Source organism: Lolium perenne, chromosome 6, assembly GCF_019359855.2.
Source record: "Lolium perenne isolate Kyuss_39 chromosome 6, Kyuss_2.0, whole genome shotgun sequence".
In the NCBI taxonomy this organism is placed as follows: domain Eukaryota; kingdom Viridiplantae; phylum Streptophyta; class Magnoliopsida; order Poales; family Poaceae; genus Lolium; species Lolium perenne.
The window spans coordinates 59,434,814-59,451,096 of NC_067249.2; the positions used below are offsets into that span (position 1 = coordinate 59,434,814).

The window sequence follows — 16,283 nt, forward strand, 5'->3', positions numbered from 1 at the left end:
AGATCTTCTTCCACAGCCCGAAATGAGGTTCAATACCCAAAAATGCCTCGCAAAGGGTGATGAACACGGCAACATGGAGGATTGAGTTGGGGGTAAGTTGCCACAGTTGGATCTCGTAAGTCCGCAAGAGATGGAGGAGGAATCCATGAGAGGGGAGTGAAAGGCCTCGATGAAGAAAAGATAAGAACATCACAGAAAATCCCGCGGGAGGATCAGGCCGAGAAATCGCACCTGGAAGGATCATATCTCCCGTGTCGGAGGATATTAATCCTAAGCGTCGGGACCTCTTCTCATCACGCTTGGTGACGGTTGAAGCTACCCAGTCCCCAGGTTTGACCATCGAGCTCGACGGCGCTGGCGGCGCCGGAGCTGGGGGAGGGGCGCTCGGAGCGCTCCCCTTCGGAAGAGAAGAGGAGGACTTGGCAGCGGTACCTCCGCTGGTCGAGCTAGCGGCGGCGGCGGCGTTCTTCTTCTTCACCATCGCGAGATCTGAGGAAGATTGAAACTGTGGCGGCGGCGCGACAATGGCGAAAGAAGGGAGAAGAGGGAGAACGAGGAGATGCTGCGGGAATCGTGGAGAAGATTGAGAATTTTTACCTTTGGGGATTTTAAGGAGAAGTTAAGAGATAAGTAAGCACGTGGCGCTTGAGGAAGGGAAGGAACTGACGGCCCACTACTCCCACGATAGCGCGAAAATCGAGGAGCCACCTCGGTCGTTACGCGTATAGTGGTCAAGCCCTAAAACACTGATTGAACAGGGCTAGGGCTAGCTCGTCATGATGGACCCGTCAAATCAGCCTGCAGCAATTACACGTCGGCAATGACGTCATAATTTGGAAGCATTCGAAGGAAACATAAAAAATCATCGGATGAAGGATTTGAGTCCACGCACGGATTGCAAGCATCCGAACCTGGACTCGGGGCTACTCCCATCGGGAGCGCTGACGCGCACCCGATAAAAGGAGGACTCGATAGAATGAGCAGTTGAAGGAAAAAAGACTGAGTCTGCGCTCAAGCGATTACACCTAGACACTCCCATCGGGAGCGCATGATGTACATCCAATAAAAAAAATTTGCACTCCAGGATCATGCCCGGGGACTTGATTCTGTGTAGAGTAACGTTGTTTTGCCATCGGCAGTTAACCAACAAAAGTTGGGCACGTTACTCATTATCCTTTGCGTAAAGAAAATATATCGGATGACCTATGAAGACTTGCGAAAAACTCGGCAGAGGAAAGTATTCGAGTAGTACAACTTGAGTCTACGCACGGATTGCAAGCATCCGTACCTAGACTCGGGGGCTACTCCCATCGGGAGCGCTGACGCGCACCCGATAAAAGGAAGATGAAGAATAATCAAGATGAACAAGAGCAATGAAGGAGAAGAATGTCAGGAGGAAACATGCATTAGTCTCTACCCGAATTATCTTCGGCTAGACACTCGGGGGCTACTGACGTGGGCATTACCCTTCGGGTAACCAGTATTGCCTTATCCGGTATTGACAAACTGGAGGCCCATGAAGACACCCGAAGGCTAGATGGGCCACTAGGTCGGTGCACCAGAAGATTCCTTGACAGGCAAGACAAGGAAGCGAACAAACAAGGAAAGATTGGATCTAAACTACTGTAAATCTAGTCGTATTCGGTTAGACCTCTTGAGACCTGGCCTCCTATATAAAGGCCAGGAGAGGGGCTGCCGAAGGACACGAACAATCTTAGCAATCTTAGCCAGGAAAAGCTTAGAGCTAGGTAACCCTAGCAACAGCAATCTCGCCTAGATCTCAGCCGAACTATTCGGCACCCCATTGTAACCCATTGTTTCATAATCAAAGGACAGACAGGCAGGACGTAAGGGTTTTACCTCATCGAGGGCCCCGAACCTGGGTAAATCGCTCTCCCCGCTTGTCTGTGAACCGATGTCTCGTGTCAGCCTACAGGATTCCGCGAACCCTAAGCCCCTATCGGAGGGCATTGGCGAGGAGTACCCTCGACAAAGTGTTCTACCGTCATCAAACCTCCAAGGATTACAGGTGGCTAATTCTGCCCCGGCAGTCAACCACCTTCTTTTTGCGGATGACAGCCTGCTGTTTGTGAAAGCGAGTGTGGAGGGAGCTGGAGAAGTTTTTGAAGTTTTGGATGTTTATTGCCAAGCTTCAGGTCAGCGGATAAACCTTGATAAATCATCTGTGTTCTTTAGCAAAGGGTGTCCTGAGGAGACACGCACGACTATAAAGAACATGCTTAATGTACAGACCGAGTCTCTCAACGAAAAGTATCTGGGTATGCCATGTGATGTGGGGCGCTCTGTCAATGGAGCGTTCAAATATTTGAGAGACCGTGTCTGGAAGCATGTACAAGGATGGCTAGAAATACTGTTATCTGTTGGAGGTAAAGAGATACTCATCAAATCAGTTGCTCAAGCTATTCCGACTTTTTCTATGTCATGTTTCAGATTACCTGTAGGCCTATGCCAACACATAAATGGCCTCCTTCGTAACTTTTGGTGGGGATGTCGTGATGGCAAGAGGAAAACCTATTGGGTGTCATGGGAAGACATGACTATGCCCAAGTATGCTGGAGGCATGGGGTTCCGAGATATTGAAATATTTAATCTAGCCTTACTAGCACGAGAGGCTTGGCGAATTCTTCAAAACCCAGAGGCCTTGAGTGCTAGGATCCTGAAAGCAATTTATTATACAAATGAAGATTTTTTGGAGGCGCAAAGAGGATCACACCCATCCCAGATATGGCGTGCTATTATCGATGGAAGAGACACTTTAAAACAGGGTCTCATTCGACGTATTGGTACGGGCGAGAAAACACATGCATGGAACGATATTTGGCTCCCTCGAGATAAAATGCTCAGGCCAATTGTTTGCAAGAAGGCGAACCCACCAGTAGCAGTAGCAAGTTTCATCAATTCGGCATCTGCTAGTTGGAATGTACAAAAGCTGGAAGAGTACTTTCTGCCCATGGGCATAGAGGTAATCAGGGCCATCCCGTTAGGAACCACACGTTTTGATGATTTCTGGGGTTGGCAGTTTGAGCGCACCGGAGTCTTCTCTGTACGGTCAGCCTACAGGATGATTGTGAACTCCAAAGTGCGTCGTGGCGCTTGGCTTGAGGGCACAGAAACCGGCTCAGATCACAAGCAGGAGGAGAAGGACTGGACGACACTTTGGAAGGTCCAAGTGCCATCAAAGATCCATGTTTTCTTGTGGCGTCTCGCCAAGCAGTCTATCCCCACAAATGATGTCCGACACCAGTAAAACATGGCACCTGATAGCGCATGCACTTTGTGTGGAGTGGCCGATTCTTGGAGACACTCTCTCCTTGAATGTAACATGAGTCGAAGCATCTGGGATCTAATACCGGAGAGAATTACAGAGCATATGATGAAGACGGAAAAACAAGATGCCAAACGTTGGATCTTCGCCATGATCAAAAGCTTAAAGCATGAAGATCTGATTCGCTGCCTAGTCACTTTATGGGCAGTGTGGTCTGCTCGTCGTAAGGCAATTCACGAGGAAGTATTTCAGAGCTCGCTTTTCACTCACTCATTTGTGGAATCCTTTCTACGTGATCTTGAATGTGCTTCGGCGAGCAAGGTTAAAGCTCAACCTGCAACTCAGCGCATGCAGGTGAGGAGGTGGATTGCTTCTCCCCCGGCGTCGCCAAAATCAATGTGGATGCAGCGGTGAAGAAGTCGGAAAAGGCTGGTGCAATTGCAGCGGTTTGTCGATCGTCGGAAGGAGTCTACCTGGGTGCATCGGCGGTCCAGGTTCCATGCATGGATGACCCAACGATTTTGGAGGCACTCGCTTGCCAAGAGGCTTTGGCTCTTGCAGCTGATCTCCATCTTTCACGAGTTAAAGTGGCTTCAGATTGTTTAGAGGTTATTAACAGTCTTGATGGAAATTACCTGGGAAAATTTAGCAGTGTACTCTGCGAGATTCGATCAAGATCAAGGGACTTCGCGGATGTGACGTTTGTGCATGAGCGAAGAACTGCTAATATGGAGGCTCACAGCTTAGCTCGGTCCTCTAAACCGCCGGATGAGTTTTGTATACCTATAAACATTATTGATAAATAAAGTGGCAACTTATCCTAAAAAAAAGACTAAAACTTAACGCGAGGAACCGATTAATATAGGGAGTAATTCGCTCTTTGCTTTGTATTTCATGCAGCCACGAAGACCCTGGTTCCAAGACGACTCAACGACTCGACGAGAGATAGTTCACATCCTGAATTCCTGATCAACCTACTGTCTCTTCGGCTCTTTCCGCTGTCCGCACCGATCAGTGATCCACCGATCCCATCGCCGTCCACCGCCGCCGGTAACAAACTAACTATTCGCGATTGCCCACTAAAAATGCTCTTTTATTTTTAAGTAACTTTCCTCTAATTCTGGTATCTCTTAATATCTCTATTGCTTATCCCATCTTATTTACTAAGCCCGTGATTGTCGCATCGGCTCAAAGGAGTTTTTCAAATATGAAATAATTGAAGAACTATTTGAGGTCAACAATGACTAAACAGAGGTTAAATGGTTTGGCAACATCATGCGTTGAGAATAAATTATTTGATGACATTGACATTGTTGTATTATGATCCAAATTCATATACTAAAGGGAGGCTAACTTCTGACGAGCGGATCGAGGCTCATCGCCGATACGGATAGTTGCCACCGTCTATAAATACATCTTGTAAGCCGCTGGCTAGGGTTTATCAAATTATAAGATAATTCACTGCGTTTGTAACCACTCCCTGATATAGTGAAGTTTTATTGGCTGGCGCCCGAGGTTTTTTCCCTTTCTGTGTTGGAAGGAGTTTTTCCACGTTAAATCTTGTGTCTCTACTGCGTTTTTTTTTATCGTTTTTCGTTATTTGCTTGTCGTTTTTCTAACAGATATTGATCTCATCATTAGTGACTTCGCATCAAGAAATGTTACAATACCTACCATGTGCTACGAAATGAAAGTTCCACCGGGGTCGTTGACCCCTCGTGTGTTTAATTTTTTTTAAGGTAATATGTATAAATTATTACATACCGTATAAATTGGGTTTGGAGATGCAGACGATGTCAGAGTCAGCTCAGCTGTTTTTGTTGAAGACTCAGATACTTCCGTATATTCTCAGATACTTAGTTGGTCTGATTTCGCTGAGAAATTCAGCAGGTGAAACCTGTAACGTCTCCATTTTATACCGTGGAATGATAACTATTATATTAGGAAATTGCAAGTTTCAGCTAGCTAAGACGCAGCTTACATCTCAGTTACGTGCTTCTACGCTGGATTTTGTTTCTGCTTGAAGATTCATGTTTGCTACCATTTGTATTTTGTTTAGGCCCACGTCCAAACAGCTAATGTAATTCGACTGAGACATAAGTTAACTTTTGATTGAGCGTTAGAGACCTCTATTATATTATGTCAAGGAGGGTAATTCAGCGTAGGTCCCTTGATCAAAATTAATTACAATGTCACCAATTATAGATGTATAAATGGTCAACACCATCAAAGTAAGATAGGGTTAATTAAACATCTAACAGCAGACAATGTTGGTGGAGTGGACGGTTCGTGCCTGGGTAGGAAAGCGACTTGGTTAGTGGGATGACAAAGTATTTTAGCACGGTTGATGGTTAAGTTTTGCTCCATCGGATTTATTTTTGATGATCAAGATAATTTGAATCACCCAACTCTGGGTCTTTTTATATTGATATAGATGTTTGACGAAATTCATGCGAGGTATGTCGATAAATAGAAATTCAATGTTTCACCTCATCTTGCTGGAGGTAAATGCATATTTTAACCTCACTCGGTTGGAACTGAAAAAAAAAGATCTATTTTAACCTCACTCGCTTGGAGCCAAAAGGAAGGCTGAGATCGGTGGACTAGCAATGGTGGTCGGGAATTGGTGGTAATGTGCAATTGGCTTGGTATTTCGTGACTTGAATCAACGACATGTAAGTGGGGTGACTGCACATGAGAAGTTTAGAGTCTTATTTTTCAGGATAAAAATCCAAGGTCTGGCCTTAATTGGTTGTGCCTCGTAATATTCTTGTTGAAGACATTGTTTTGAGAGTGGGGACTTTCTTCGGGGTGAAAAACTAAAATCTATGATCGGGCGATGACATCGTCTGTGTACTGTTTCCTTCTTGGATGCGTCACTTACGGAGAAGCTGATCTTCTAGTGTTATTTTCGTGGTGTTAGTGTTGCTGATTCAAGAAATGGATCATTGTAGCGGGATTTTTCTTTTTGTAATTCTTTTTTTAGCTGTGTGCATCTTTTATGCCATTAGGGAGTGATTTTATTTTAGAGGCCAGGTGTAATTGGTATCTTCCAGATATTAATATATGCTATTTATCGAAAAAATTAGTTGGACGGTCCAGATTATTGTACGTATATATTAACCGTTGCAAATGTGTAGCATAAGCAATCCAACTCTGCAAGATATGTTAACCACTTCTATTTTCGATCATCAGCATTCAACTCTGTTACACACCTGCGCGCGAATGTAAGCCACACTTTGGAGAGCATTGCATGGCTTGGCTTGTGTTCTTGTCTAATTCCAGAGCGCATGCAGGAGGTGTCCGAGCGGGCCGCTTCTCCAGGACCTCCAACCCACCAGGAACTCTACATAAGCAACTGCCTCTCCTGTGCTTCATGTGCCCGTCTTCTTCTCCTGGCCATCACATCCTCCATCAGGCTCAAATCCTATCGACATTTGGTAATGTCCAAACACCATTCCTTCTCCACAGATATCAATTTTCTTTTCTTGTTGTCAGGAAAACAGATCTTTTGTTGTTCAAAAATTGCATTGGCATGAAGCAGCTTTAGCTTTCTTGTCCATTGGTAGTTCATTTGAAAGAAAAAAAAATCATGATTCTTTTCCTTGTGTTCGTGGGGGAATTGTAGTGTAGAACAATGGCTGAAGACAAGACGGATCATCCGAGGCTGAACGAGCGCATCCTGTCATCCCTCTCAAGGCGATCTGTCGCTGCACATTCCTGGCATGATCTGGAGATAGGTACATAAATACACATATTATATTGTCTTACTTTTTAGCAAAATTCATTCCTGGTCCGGGCGAAAACTATATATATGAAGGTTCATATAAGCTGATGCCTCATTTCTGTAAATGCTAGGACCTGGAGCCCCTCAGGTCTTCAACGTTGTAAGCATCACCACATACCCTGTTGCCTTGACATGCTTTGTAAATTAGGCAACAAATAAATCAAAGCGGTCATAAACTTGCAGGTTGTTGAGATCACAAAAGGGAGCAAAGTTAAGTATGAACTTGACAAGAAGACTGGCATGATCAAGGTACACATTCTCCACTCAAGTTTCACATGGCGGTCTAAAAGCATGAACTTCTGAAACATTTGGATTGCACAACAGGGAACATGATAAGCTGTCTCTCTAGGTTGACAGGATTCTGTACTCATCCGTAGTCTACCCACACAATTATGGTTTTGTACCGCGGACGCTGTGTGAAGATGGGGATCCAATTGATGTATTGGTCCTGATGCAGGTGAGTATAGCACTACCCGTGTTTTGTTTATGCAGCTACTAGGTGATATGAAGATTGTGTCCGAGCGTGTCTTCGGAATCCTCACTAGCCTACACTTGGACAGGAACCAGTGATACCTGGTTGCTTTCTTCGAGCTAAAGCCATTGGGCTTATGCCCATGATTGATCAGGCAAGATAGTTTCTATAAGAGTTTCATTGTGAAATCTCACATCATGCATGCCTGATACTGTAATTACTGTTTGGTAAAAGGGTGAGAAAGATGATAAGATCATTGCAGTTTGCGTTGACGATCCAGAGTACCGCCATTTCAATGATCTTAAGGAGCTCTCTCCCCATCGCCTAGCTGAAATCCGCCGCTTCTTCGAAGATTGTACACTCCATTTCCACCCATATTATGAGATTTAGGGCAATTAGGGCCCAATCCTGAAGTGCTTAAGTTTGTTCCATGTTATGCTTTTGCAGACAAGAAGAATGAGAATAAGGAGGTTGCTGTAAATGACTTCTTGTCATCGAACACTGCGCAGGACGCCATTAAGCACTCCATGTGAGTTGTTTCTGAAATAACTTTATAGGTTTATCTACCAGCAAATAGCTATCTAAGCAAATGTATTTGACCTCCAGATTACAGTGAGATACAACTTCAGTTAAAGCATGTTTATGTTAATAGAGTGCGCGGTCTGGTCCGATATGGAGCGAACTAATAAATATAAACTACCTATCTTAGTTAAAGCAAGTTATATCATTGTTAACCAATATATGCTGCTATCTCAGGGACCTATACGCTGAATATATCATGCAAAGTCTGAAGAACTAGCCGTCGTTGCAAACTTGCAAGGCTGCAGAATTCGATCACATGGTCTCGTAGAAAGACAACAATGAGTTTACAAGCTTACATGGCTTTCATTTCAGGGGCCATTATCTTTGTATACTTGAATAAAGGGACATATTTTATTCTTCTCCATATTTTTGTGCCGACCATTGTATTTTATTCTTCTTCATAGTTTTGTGCTGAGCATTGTAATGAAGGGCTAAAGTTACACTTCTGCATATTATTGAAGTATATTCGTATAAGCACATGAGAATATTCTTCACTACACCTCTCTAGAAGATATTACGATTCCTAAAGCAAAGCCATTAATATCCCTTTGGACAGTATGATGAAAAGGATAGACAACATCACTTTCATGCCAGGTAGACACATATTGAAAGGTGTGTTAGTCTTGCATGAAACTAATCATGAGATGCATAGAAAGAAACTAGACGGTGTGTCGTTAAAAATAGATTTCAAAAAAGCTTATGACAAGGTAAGATGGCTTTCTTACAACACGTGCTTCGTATGAAAGGATTTCAACCGAAATGGCATGATTGGATACATCAATTTGTCAATAAAGTTAGTGTTGCTATTAAGGCTAATGATGACAATGGTCATTATTTCCAAAGAGACTACTCATTCTTGGTATTTTTTAATAACTCTTTGGCCTCAAATTCAACTTCCATAAGTGTGGTTTTTGTTTTTGTTTTGGCAAAGCAAAAGAAGTTCAAGACCAGTATTATAGTCTTGGTTGTGAAGTTGGTGAATACCATTTTAGATATTTGGGGATTTTTATTCATTACTGTAAACTGAAAAATGGTGATTGGAAAGTGATAGAAGACCATTTTGAAAGGAAGCTTGTTAGTTGGTTAGTCAAACTACTTTCTTATGGTGAGACTAGTTCTTATTGTCGTGGCGATATTGAAATCTCTTTTGTCGGCACAAAGGATCAACTTGTCAACATCTTTAAACCCCTCAATGAAGGAAGATTCAGGCAATTGAGGCATGAATTGAATATCATAGATTCCACGAACGTGGCTTGATCATCATGTGCCTACACCTCTACTTTAATACTTATCTAATTTGGGTTGTGGGCAGGGACATAGAGAGAGTGGTGGTCCTAAATATTGGGCTATGCGTCCCCCCATTACACCTGAAGTAACCAAAACCGTTTCTCTATACGTCATTTGGTGGCAAAGTTAGCTTAAATTATGAGTATTGGTTGTGGGTCTAAGATATACTAGGAAGTTGACGGCGCGGCGCACGCCGCGCCCGTGTTGTGCGACATTCTTTTTTAAAACGGTGTCTTTTAGGTTTAAGAGTGCGGGATTCGTTTTCAAAAATAGTTGAAGAAACATCTAAAACTCGACTCCGTCCTTAGTATCAAATCATTGTTGACAATTTTATATAAATAATACAATATCTGAGCTGCTGAAATACCACGGAAGTGCCAGTGAAATAGGCAGCGGGTGGCGGAGTGCTTTTGTTTCTAGATTGTTGGTTAAAATATTGTAAAAACTAAAAAGTATTTGGGTTGTGGAAGTATCGCACAAGTGACGGCGAAATGGGCGGTGGATGGTGGAGTGCTTTTGTTGTCGTTCTTGCTACAAAAGAAAATGGTTGTATTTCTCGGGCCGAAAGAGGCAAATCTTTCTAAATTTACCCTAGGAGAAGGTCATCCCAGATGAAAATGTGACGGATGATGGAATAAGTATAATTTTTTGATGTTACCGTAGAGGAACACAACTGTCACAACATTATTTTCCCTGGGTAAAAGAGGGGGTGGGTGTTGATTTTTTTTTAATAATTGTAAAGAATTATGCACTACTAAAGAAATGTCGCGGGTAATTAACCACAGTTGAGGTTGAAGGTTCGTGTAAAAATTACTACCCTTGTACGTCGTTGTAAAATGATCGGCGGAGAAATATGCGGCCATGAATAATTAATAGTAGGTAGTTAACTGCGTGTTTCATAGTTGATATTAGCAATGTTTAAGATGTCTCGTGAGAAATTACTTTCTAGAAAAATATAGGTAATTGCCGCCTCGTGAAAAATTACTGCAAAAACTAAACTTGAGGTTGAAATTACCATGATGTTGCACCGTTGAGAAATTATTGTCACTGAAATATGCGCCCTCAAATAATTAAATATTAGGTAATTAACGATCTATTTCATAGTTAACACCGGAATTGACGTTGAAGGATTGCACCAAGAAATTGTTTTTGGGAAATTATAGGTAATTACAGCCTTGCAAAAAATTACTGCTATATTTTTAACGCGACAAATTATTACGAAAGCTAACTATTTCAACCGACGATCTACTGCGAGAAATTACCACCAGTCAAATTATGACGAAAACCGACAGAGAAATTACCATCAGATTTTTTTTAAAATAGTATGAGTAATTTTAAAAAATTTGAAATTGAAAAAAAACGCACCGTAACCAAATCAATGAGAAAGCAGCAAAGGGATTCAACTTATATATATACTACTAAAAAGTAAGGCACGACGGTATGCCGCTAGAGTGCTAGCAAGTGGTACATGCAGAATTCGATCATAATTTATAGAATAGGCAGTCAAGTGGTACACCAAAATGAGCAGGACATAATAGATACTACCTCCGATTCAAGGAATAAGGCGCCCTCGTTTTACGTGCTTTTTGTTTGACCAAGAATTATTTCAAATATATAAAGATTGTTTGTATGAAATTAGCATCATTAGAAAGTGCTTTTCAATACGAATCCAACGATACTAATTACATATAATATAATCAAGATTGTGTTGCTCAATTTTTATGGTCAAAGTTCGTCTTGGAATACGCGTGCGCCTTATTCCTTGGGACGGAGGTAGTAGTTTGTACTTAGCTTGGCACGAAATAACCTTTTTGGTGTTCACAGGTTAGAGGATAGGACATAAGATATACATTTTGTTCCTCCCAGAAAGAATATAGGTTTTGTTAGTTCTTAATTTTTTGGACGTAAGTGGTTCTTCTTAATTTTAGGTGAAAGAATAGTTTGTCTTCATGCATGTCATGGGGGAGTGCTATGCCGGAGCAGTCGGTGGACATGTGGCTGAGTGGCAGTACACGTGGCTGGGGGTTACCTCGTCAAGCCGTGCTGGTCCCTTCTTCTGTTTCTCACAGTGCATTGTACTGAAATACTCATCCCCTCCCCTTGTATGAATCCTCGGTCTATTTGGCAACACTCCAGATCGGTGGACTTTCCTCTCATTGATCTAGCCTAGACACCAAAGGTTGCTAGTCAATCAAGATGGAAGGGGTTGTTGAGGAGGGGCGATCCTCGGTGCGCGGCGCGCTGCATGTCCACCAGAGATGGTCGAAGCGCCGGAGCGAACAAAGGGACGCCAAGGGAGAAGTATGCAAGACATAAGGAAAGAAAAGGAGGCAAGCGGAGTGGAGAGGGACTGATCTGATGGCAGGCACAACTGGTTGGAGCGATAGCAAAGACAGACAGCCTCGAGATGGCCAATCTGCACTTCATCGTAAACTAAAAGGTAATTTCACTTACCAATCATAACAACAGAGTCTGTCAAGAGAATTGGTGATGAGTATAGAAGAAGGTAAGTAGTTTAAGCGTTGAGGTTCCCTACAATAGAGAATTATTTTGTGGAGAAAAATCAAAATAAAAAGTAAATAAAAACAACAAAAACGGCCATCCAGCTGTATTGTTGGAGATCTAGAACTGTTTGTTTGCCTCACATTCAAAACAGTACAGCTATGCTGAATAAATTGATGGTAAGGGCAAAGAACTGTAAACAAAAAGAGCATAAGGGAAAACTGAAAGCAGCAGATCAGTGAAAAGTCATACACTTGGATACATCCAGTTTGTCTACCATAGGTAAGATCACTGTTCGAAATTGAGAGAGTTTCTCTGACACGCATGAGCAGTGAAGGTGTGTGCACTGCTGTGAATTTTTGTGAGCACGAACAGCGCCTGGTTGACTTGTTTGTACCTGCCCTGGACAAAAATAACATGTTTGCTAGTATTAGAGATCTAGGCTTTGAGTGAAGGTTAAAGTGCAAGCAAAATGGAGTAACTAAAAGTGAGGAAGAGCAGATCAAATATAAATTTGACATGATTCAAGAGAAACAGTATCACGGTAGGGACGAAAGAATTTATCTGAACTTGGAATAACGAAAGCTATGGACAGATAACATTCTATGGCAGAAGAAAAACATATAGCAAGATTGCTATTAGGAATCTAGGATCCAAAGCTATGGTTAAAAAGTCAACAAACTGGATAAACTAAATGAAAGAAATAGCAGAAGAGATCTGATTCGTACATGAGTTCAGAGAAATAGCATCACTGTGTCAACAGAACAATTAATCGTACCGCTGTAGCCAATAAGTAGGTGACACTCATACTGGCTACATAGTTGTAGGTGGATAATGTTCTCCGTTGGGTCAGTCTGAGACAAAGAATGAAGATACTTTTAATGCTATAGAAAAACGGTATTGTTCTGCATGTATGGACATACAGATAATCTGCTAGTATTTCATTGTTGAAAGGAAGCTCCCATCCCATATGGTATGTCAAATTAACTCACAAAGTGTCATTTGTCATAATCATATAGGAGTAATAGTAGCTTGATCAGATCCACTTGGCATATTTATACATAGGTACTTAATACATAAGTTGCTTGCCATTCACACTTCATCGTTGTCGTGGTTTTCGTTTAACAAATTTGAACTAAAACCATGACACTTAATATAGATCGAGTGAGTATTACATTTACCGCTGAAATAAAACAACATGTTGGACAATTAACTGAAATAAAACAACATGTTGGACAATTAACTGTCGAAGAGTCTGTTCTTATCCATGCTTTAGGGATGATGAACATCTCTAATAGAAAGGTCGAACCTTACTTCATGTGTTATCTTCCTTCACTTGTTATCTGAATTGATCTGTGTGGTTGCTTGGTACACATCCCTCCACTCTATTTCCCTCTACCATCGACCAAAGCTGAAATTATAGTTTATACAGAAGACAACTGAAATTTTTGTCAGCAACTTAAACAGCAAGATTTCAGGAACATGTGTGCAACTTGGTATAGTTTTTCTATCCATACATACTCATAAGAGCATCCCCACTCGTTGGCGCTCCCCACGCCCAAATCCGGACGAAACTACCTCCGGATTGGACGAAATTAAGGCGTGGGGAGTACCGTATTTCCAGTCGTCCACCCGGAGTTCGGCGGATAGAGTTTAAATTCAAACAAACCGCCGTCCCGCGCTACAAGTACGGCCAGTTGATCGGCAAAAGGAGCAAAAGGATCAGCCACAGATCGGCGATCGGAGGGAAATTACACGGAAACAGGCTCGTCGGCAGTCCCGGCCGGCGCGGCTTCGTCCGACGGACCAGTTTCCTCACACGTCGTGGCCGAAGCGGCTGCGGCGGCGGATGATGAACCAGCGGCAGTGGACGTCGAAGCAGCCGCAGTCGACGAGGTAGATGGTGAGGAAGACGAGGTATGAGCCGGCGGAGACGACGAAGGACTGGCCGGAGTGGCTCGGAGGATGTCGTTGCGGTGGCCCTGGTACCAATTCCTCGTCTCCTCGTCCATCAGTTCCATGTCGCCGCCGCCCATGAGGAACGCCAAGTCTGTGTTCCTCTTCTTCGCCGCCGCCGTCGTCTTCAGCAGGGCGATCCGGACGCCTTGGTTGGCGAGCATCTCCCGCCACCTGCCGTCGAACTTGTCGTTCCTCCCGTCGGCGTGCGTCCTCAAGTCGGCCCAGCACTTGTCGATCGACGACTGCATCCTGTCGGCGGGATTGCCCGTCTTTTTGAGCTCTTTGAGCTTCTTCTGGCCGAGTTCAGGGCGCCCTTCCGCCGCGCTTGCCGCCGGAGCGTCGGGGTTGTACTGCTCGGTCTTGCTCTTCGACAGGGTCGTGCGGACTTCCTTCCACTTCTCGCACTTCTCGAGGCGGGCGTAGACGTTGAGGAACTTGAACTGCAGGCTGGTGTCGTCCGTGTACATGTCCAAAGCTCGGCGCAGCTGGGGAAAAAAGAGCACGGCGATGCGGGTCAGCTAACGACGATGTACCTCGGTGATGCAGGGTCGACGGAGCATACCTTTTGCTCCATGTCGTGGCCGCTGATCGGCCGTTTCTCGCACTCCTCCTGTATGCCGTGCCATTTGCTGCACGCCGTCTGCATGAGCCCCCAATGGGTGGCCATTGCCTTGTCTCCCCGGAACACGTTCATGTTCGTCTTGTTGAAGTAGGGATCGACGAGTTTGCGCTCCTCGTACGCCTGCTTCACTCGAAGCCAATATGTGTCGAACGACTGATTGGCCCCGATTATGCCGTTCGTGGACACGGTCATCCAAGCTTCGGCGAGGCACTCCTCTTCCTTCGGCGTCCATTTGATACGCGGTTCGGCAGGCGGCGAGTCCTTCTTCCTCTTCTTCTTCCCCTTCGACAGGTTGGCGGCGGCTTGAGTTGGCTCTTCTTCTTCCTCGCCTTCTTCTTCGACGGCTTGGCTTCCGTCGGCAACATCCTCGCGATGCTCGTTGCGCGCCGCCACAGCTGCCGTCGCCCTCGTCTCCTCTTGCGTGAAGAACCCCGGGCACGCAGCGGCGGCGGTCATGAAGAATCCCGGGCTCGCAGCGGCGGCGGTGGTGCCGGAGGTGATCATCTCGTGGATCTCCTCTTCGTTCGGCGCCGCCATCGCACCGAACGCGAGCGGCCCTCGTCGCATGGCCGGCGAGGTGTCCTCGAACAGGCCGCCACCGCCGACGCCAAGCTCGGGCGGCGACGGTGTGGGCTTGGACGGTTGGACGTAGGCGCCCTCTTGGAACACGGCAGTCGGCGACGGCGAGTACAGCGAAGGCGAGAAGGAAGACGGGGAACTTGTTGTACCTTGCGTCGGCCATTGGCCGGGGAACATGCCGCCGCTATAGGCCATGCTGATCAGCCTCGCTTGTTCCTCCTGGGCCGCCTCCGCCGACCTCTTGGCGGCGGCTCTTTTCACCCTCTCCGCCCTGGCGCTTGTTTCCACGTCGCGCCGTTGCTCGTCCGCCGCCCACTCGGCGTTCGACATGCCCGGCGGCTTCGTCTTCTTCGCCCGCATCTTCCTCGCCGGCGCCTTCGGCGGCATTGTGGTGGGCGAGAAGACGAGGAGGAGAGTGGTGGTGGACGAGAAGACGCCGCCAGGAACTGGAGCTGGAAGACGAGGAGATTGGGGGATTTCGGCGGGAGAGAATGGGGATATGCAAGCAAATTGGAGGGAATGGGGATATGCAAGCAAATTGGAGGGAAAATCGACAGGATTAGGTTTTCCAGTCGCCGACTACGCGGGTCCACACGACGTTTCGCGCCAAAACCTTTCGTCCGGAGTCCCCGAGCGCGCCCCGGGGGGCCGGGGGTGGCGTGGGCTCGCCGGATGGATTAAGGGCCAAATCCGGACGAAAACGAGGAACCGGGGGCGCGACTGGGCCGAAATTCGCCGTCCGGATGGAAAAAACGTCGCTCGGGGGCCTCGTCGGGGGGACGAGTGGAGATGCTCTAAGTGCCCATGCAAGAATTAGGTGAGCTCACTTTATATAAATGCCTTTTTCCACCGTGTTTGCCTTTTTGTCAAAACGGCTTGTTAAATTGGAATTTTGTGCTCTGGGAGGCACCTGATCATATGGTTGGCAAAGTGTTTTATTTTATTTTGCTGCAATTTGGTATCTCTCGTTTTCACTGATGATCCTATAAAGTTCCTACCAAAAGAGTGACAAATAAGAGTTTGGTCGCACTTAACTGAAAATAAAATTAACCAATTGTAAAGGGACGACATGCTGATCATACAAAGAGGTAAAGCCATCTGTAAAACTTGATTATAAGGAATTGATGAAGGAAGCCATATATCATTTGCAATATGTTGAATTCCTATACGAAATATAATAAGTAAATTGAGCTTCTTTTATATCCAT

At 44.9% G+C, this 16,283-nt stretch overlaps 2 protein-coding genes across 3 annotated transcripts; one reads left to right on the forward strand and one right to left on the reverse strand.

Moving 5' to 3' along the window:
• The first annotated feature begins 6,606 nt into the window (after nt 1-6,606).
• Nucleotides 6,607-8,601, forward strand: LOC127308102 (soluble inorganic pyrophosphatase 1). 2 transcript variants are annotated; one of them, XM_051338872.2, is made up of 9 exons: nt 6,607-6,726; nt 6,915-7,026; nt 7,145-7,173; nt 7,257-7,322; nt 7,423-7,530; nt 7,634-7,699; nt 7,780-7,900; nt 7,993-8,074; nt 8,302-8,601. In XM_051338872.2, exons 2-9 carry the CDS (start codon nt 6,924-6,926, stop codon nt 8,342-8,344), a joined length of 618 nt encoding a protein of 205 aa, XP_051194832.1. In that variant the 5' UTR covers nt 6,607-6,726; nt 6,915-6,923; the 3' UTR covers nt 8,345-8,601. The 2 variants fall into 2 exon arrangements, with proteins under 2 accessions (XP_051194832.1, XP_071677450.1); XM_071821349.1 differs by having other exon boundaries at nt 6,640-6,726; nt 6,920-7,026.
• Nucleotides 8,602-13,448: 4,847 nt separating this feature from the next.
• Nucleotides 13,449-15,844, reverse strand: LOC127308104 (uncharacterized). Its single transcript, XM_051338873.2, has 2 exons — nt 14,438-15,844; nt 13,449-14,360 (listed from the first exon to the last, which is right to left on the reverse strand). The coding sequence occupies exons 1-2, from the start codon at nt 15,461-15,463 to the stop codon at nt 13,668-13,670; spliced, it is 1,719 nt and encodes a 572-aa protein (XP_051194833.1). The 5' UTR covers nt 15,464-15,844; the 3' UTR covers nt 13,449-13,667.
• Between the last annotated feature and the right edge of the window lie 439 nt (nt 15,845-16,283).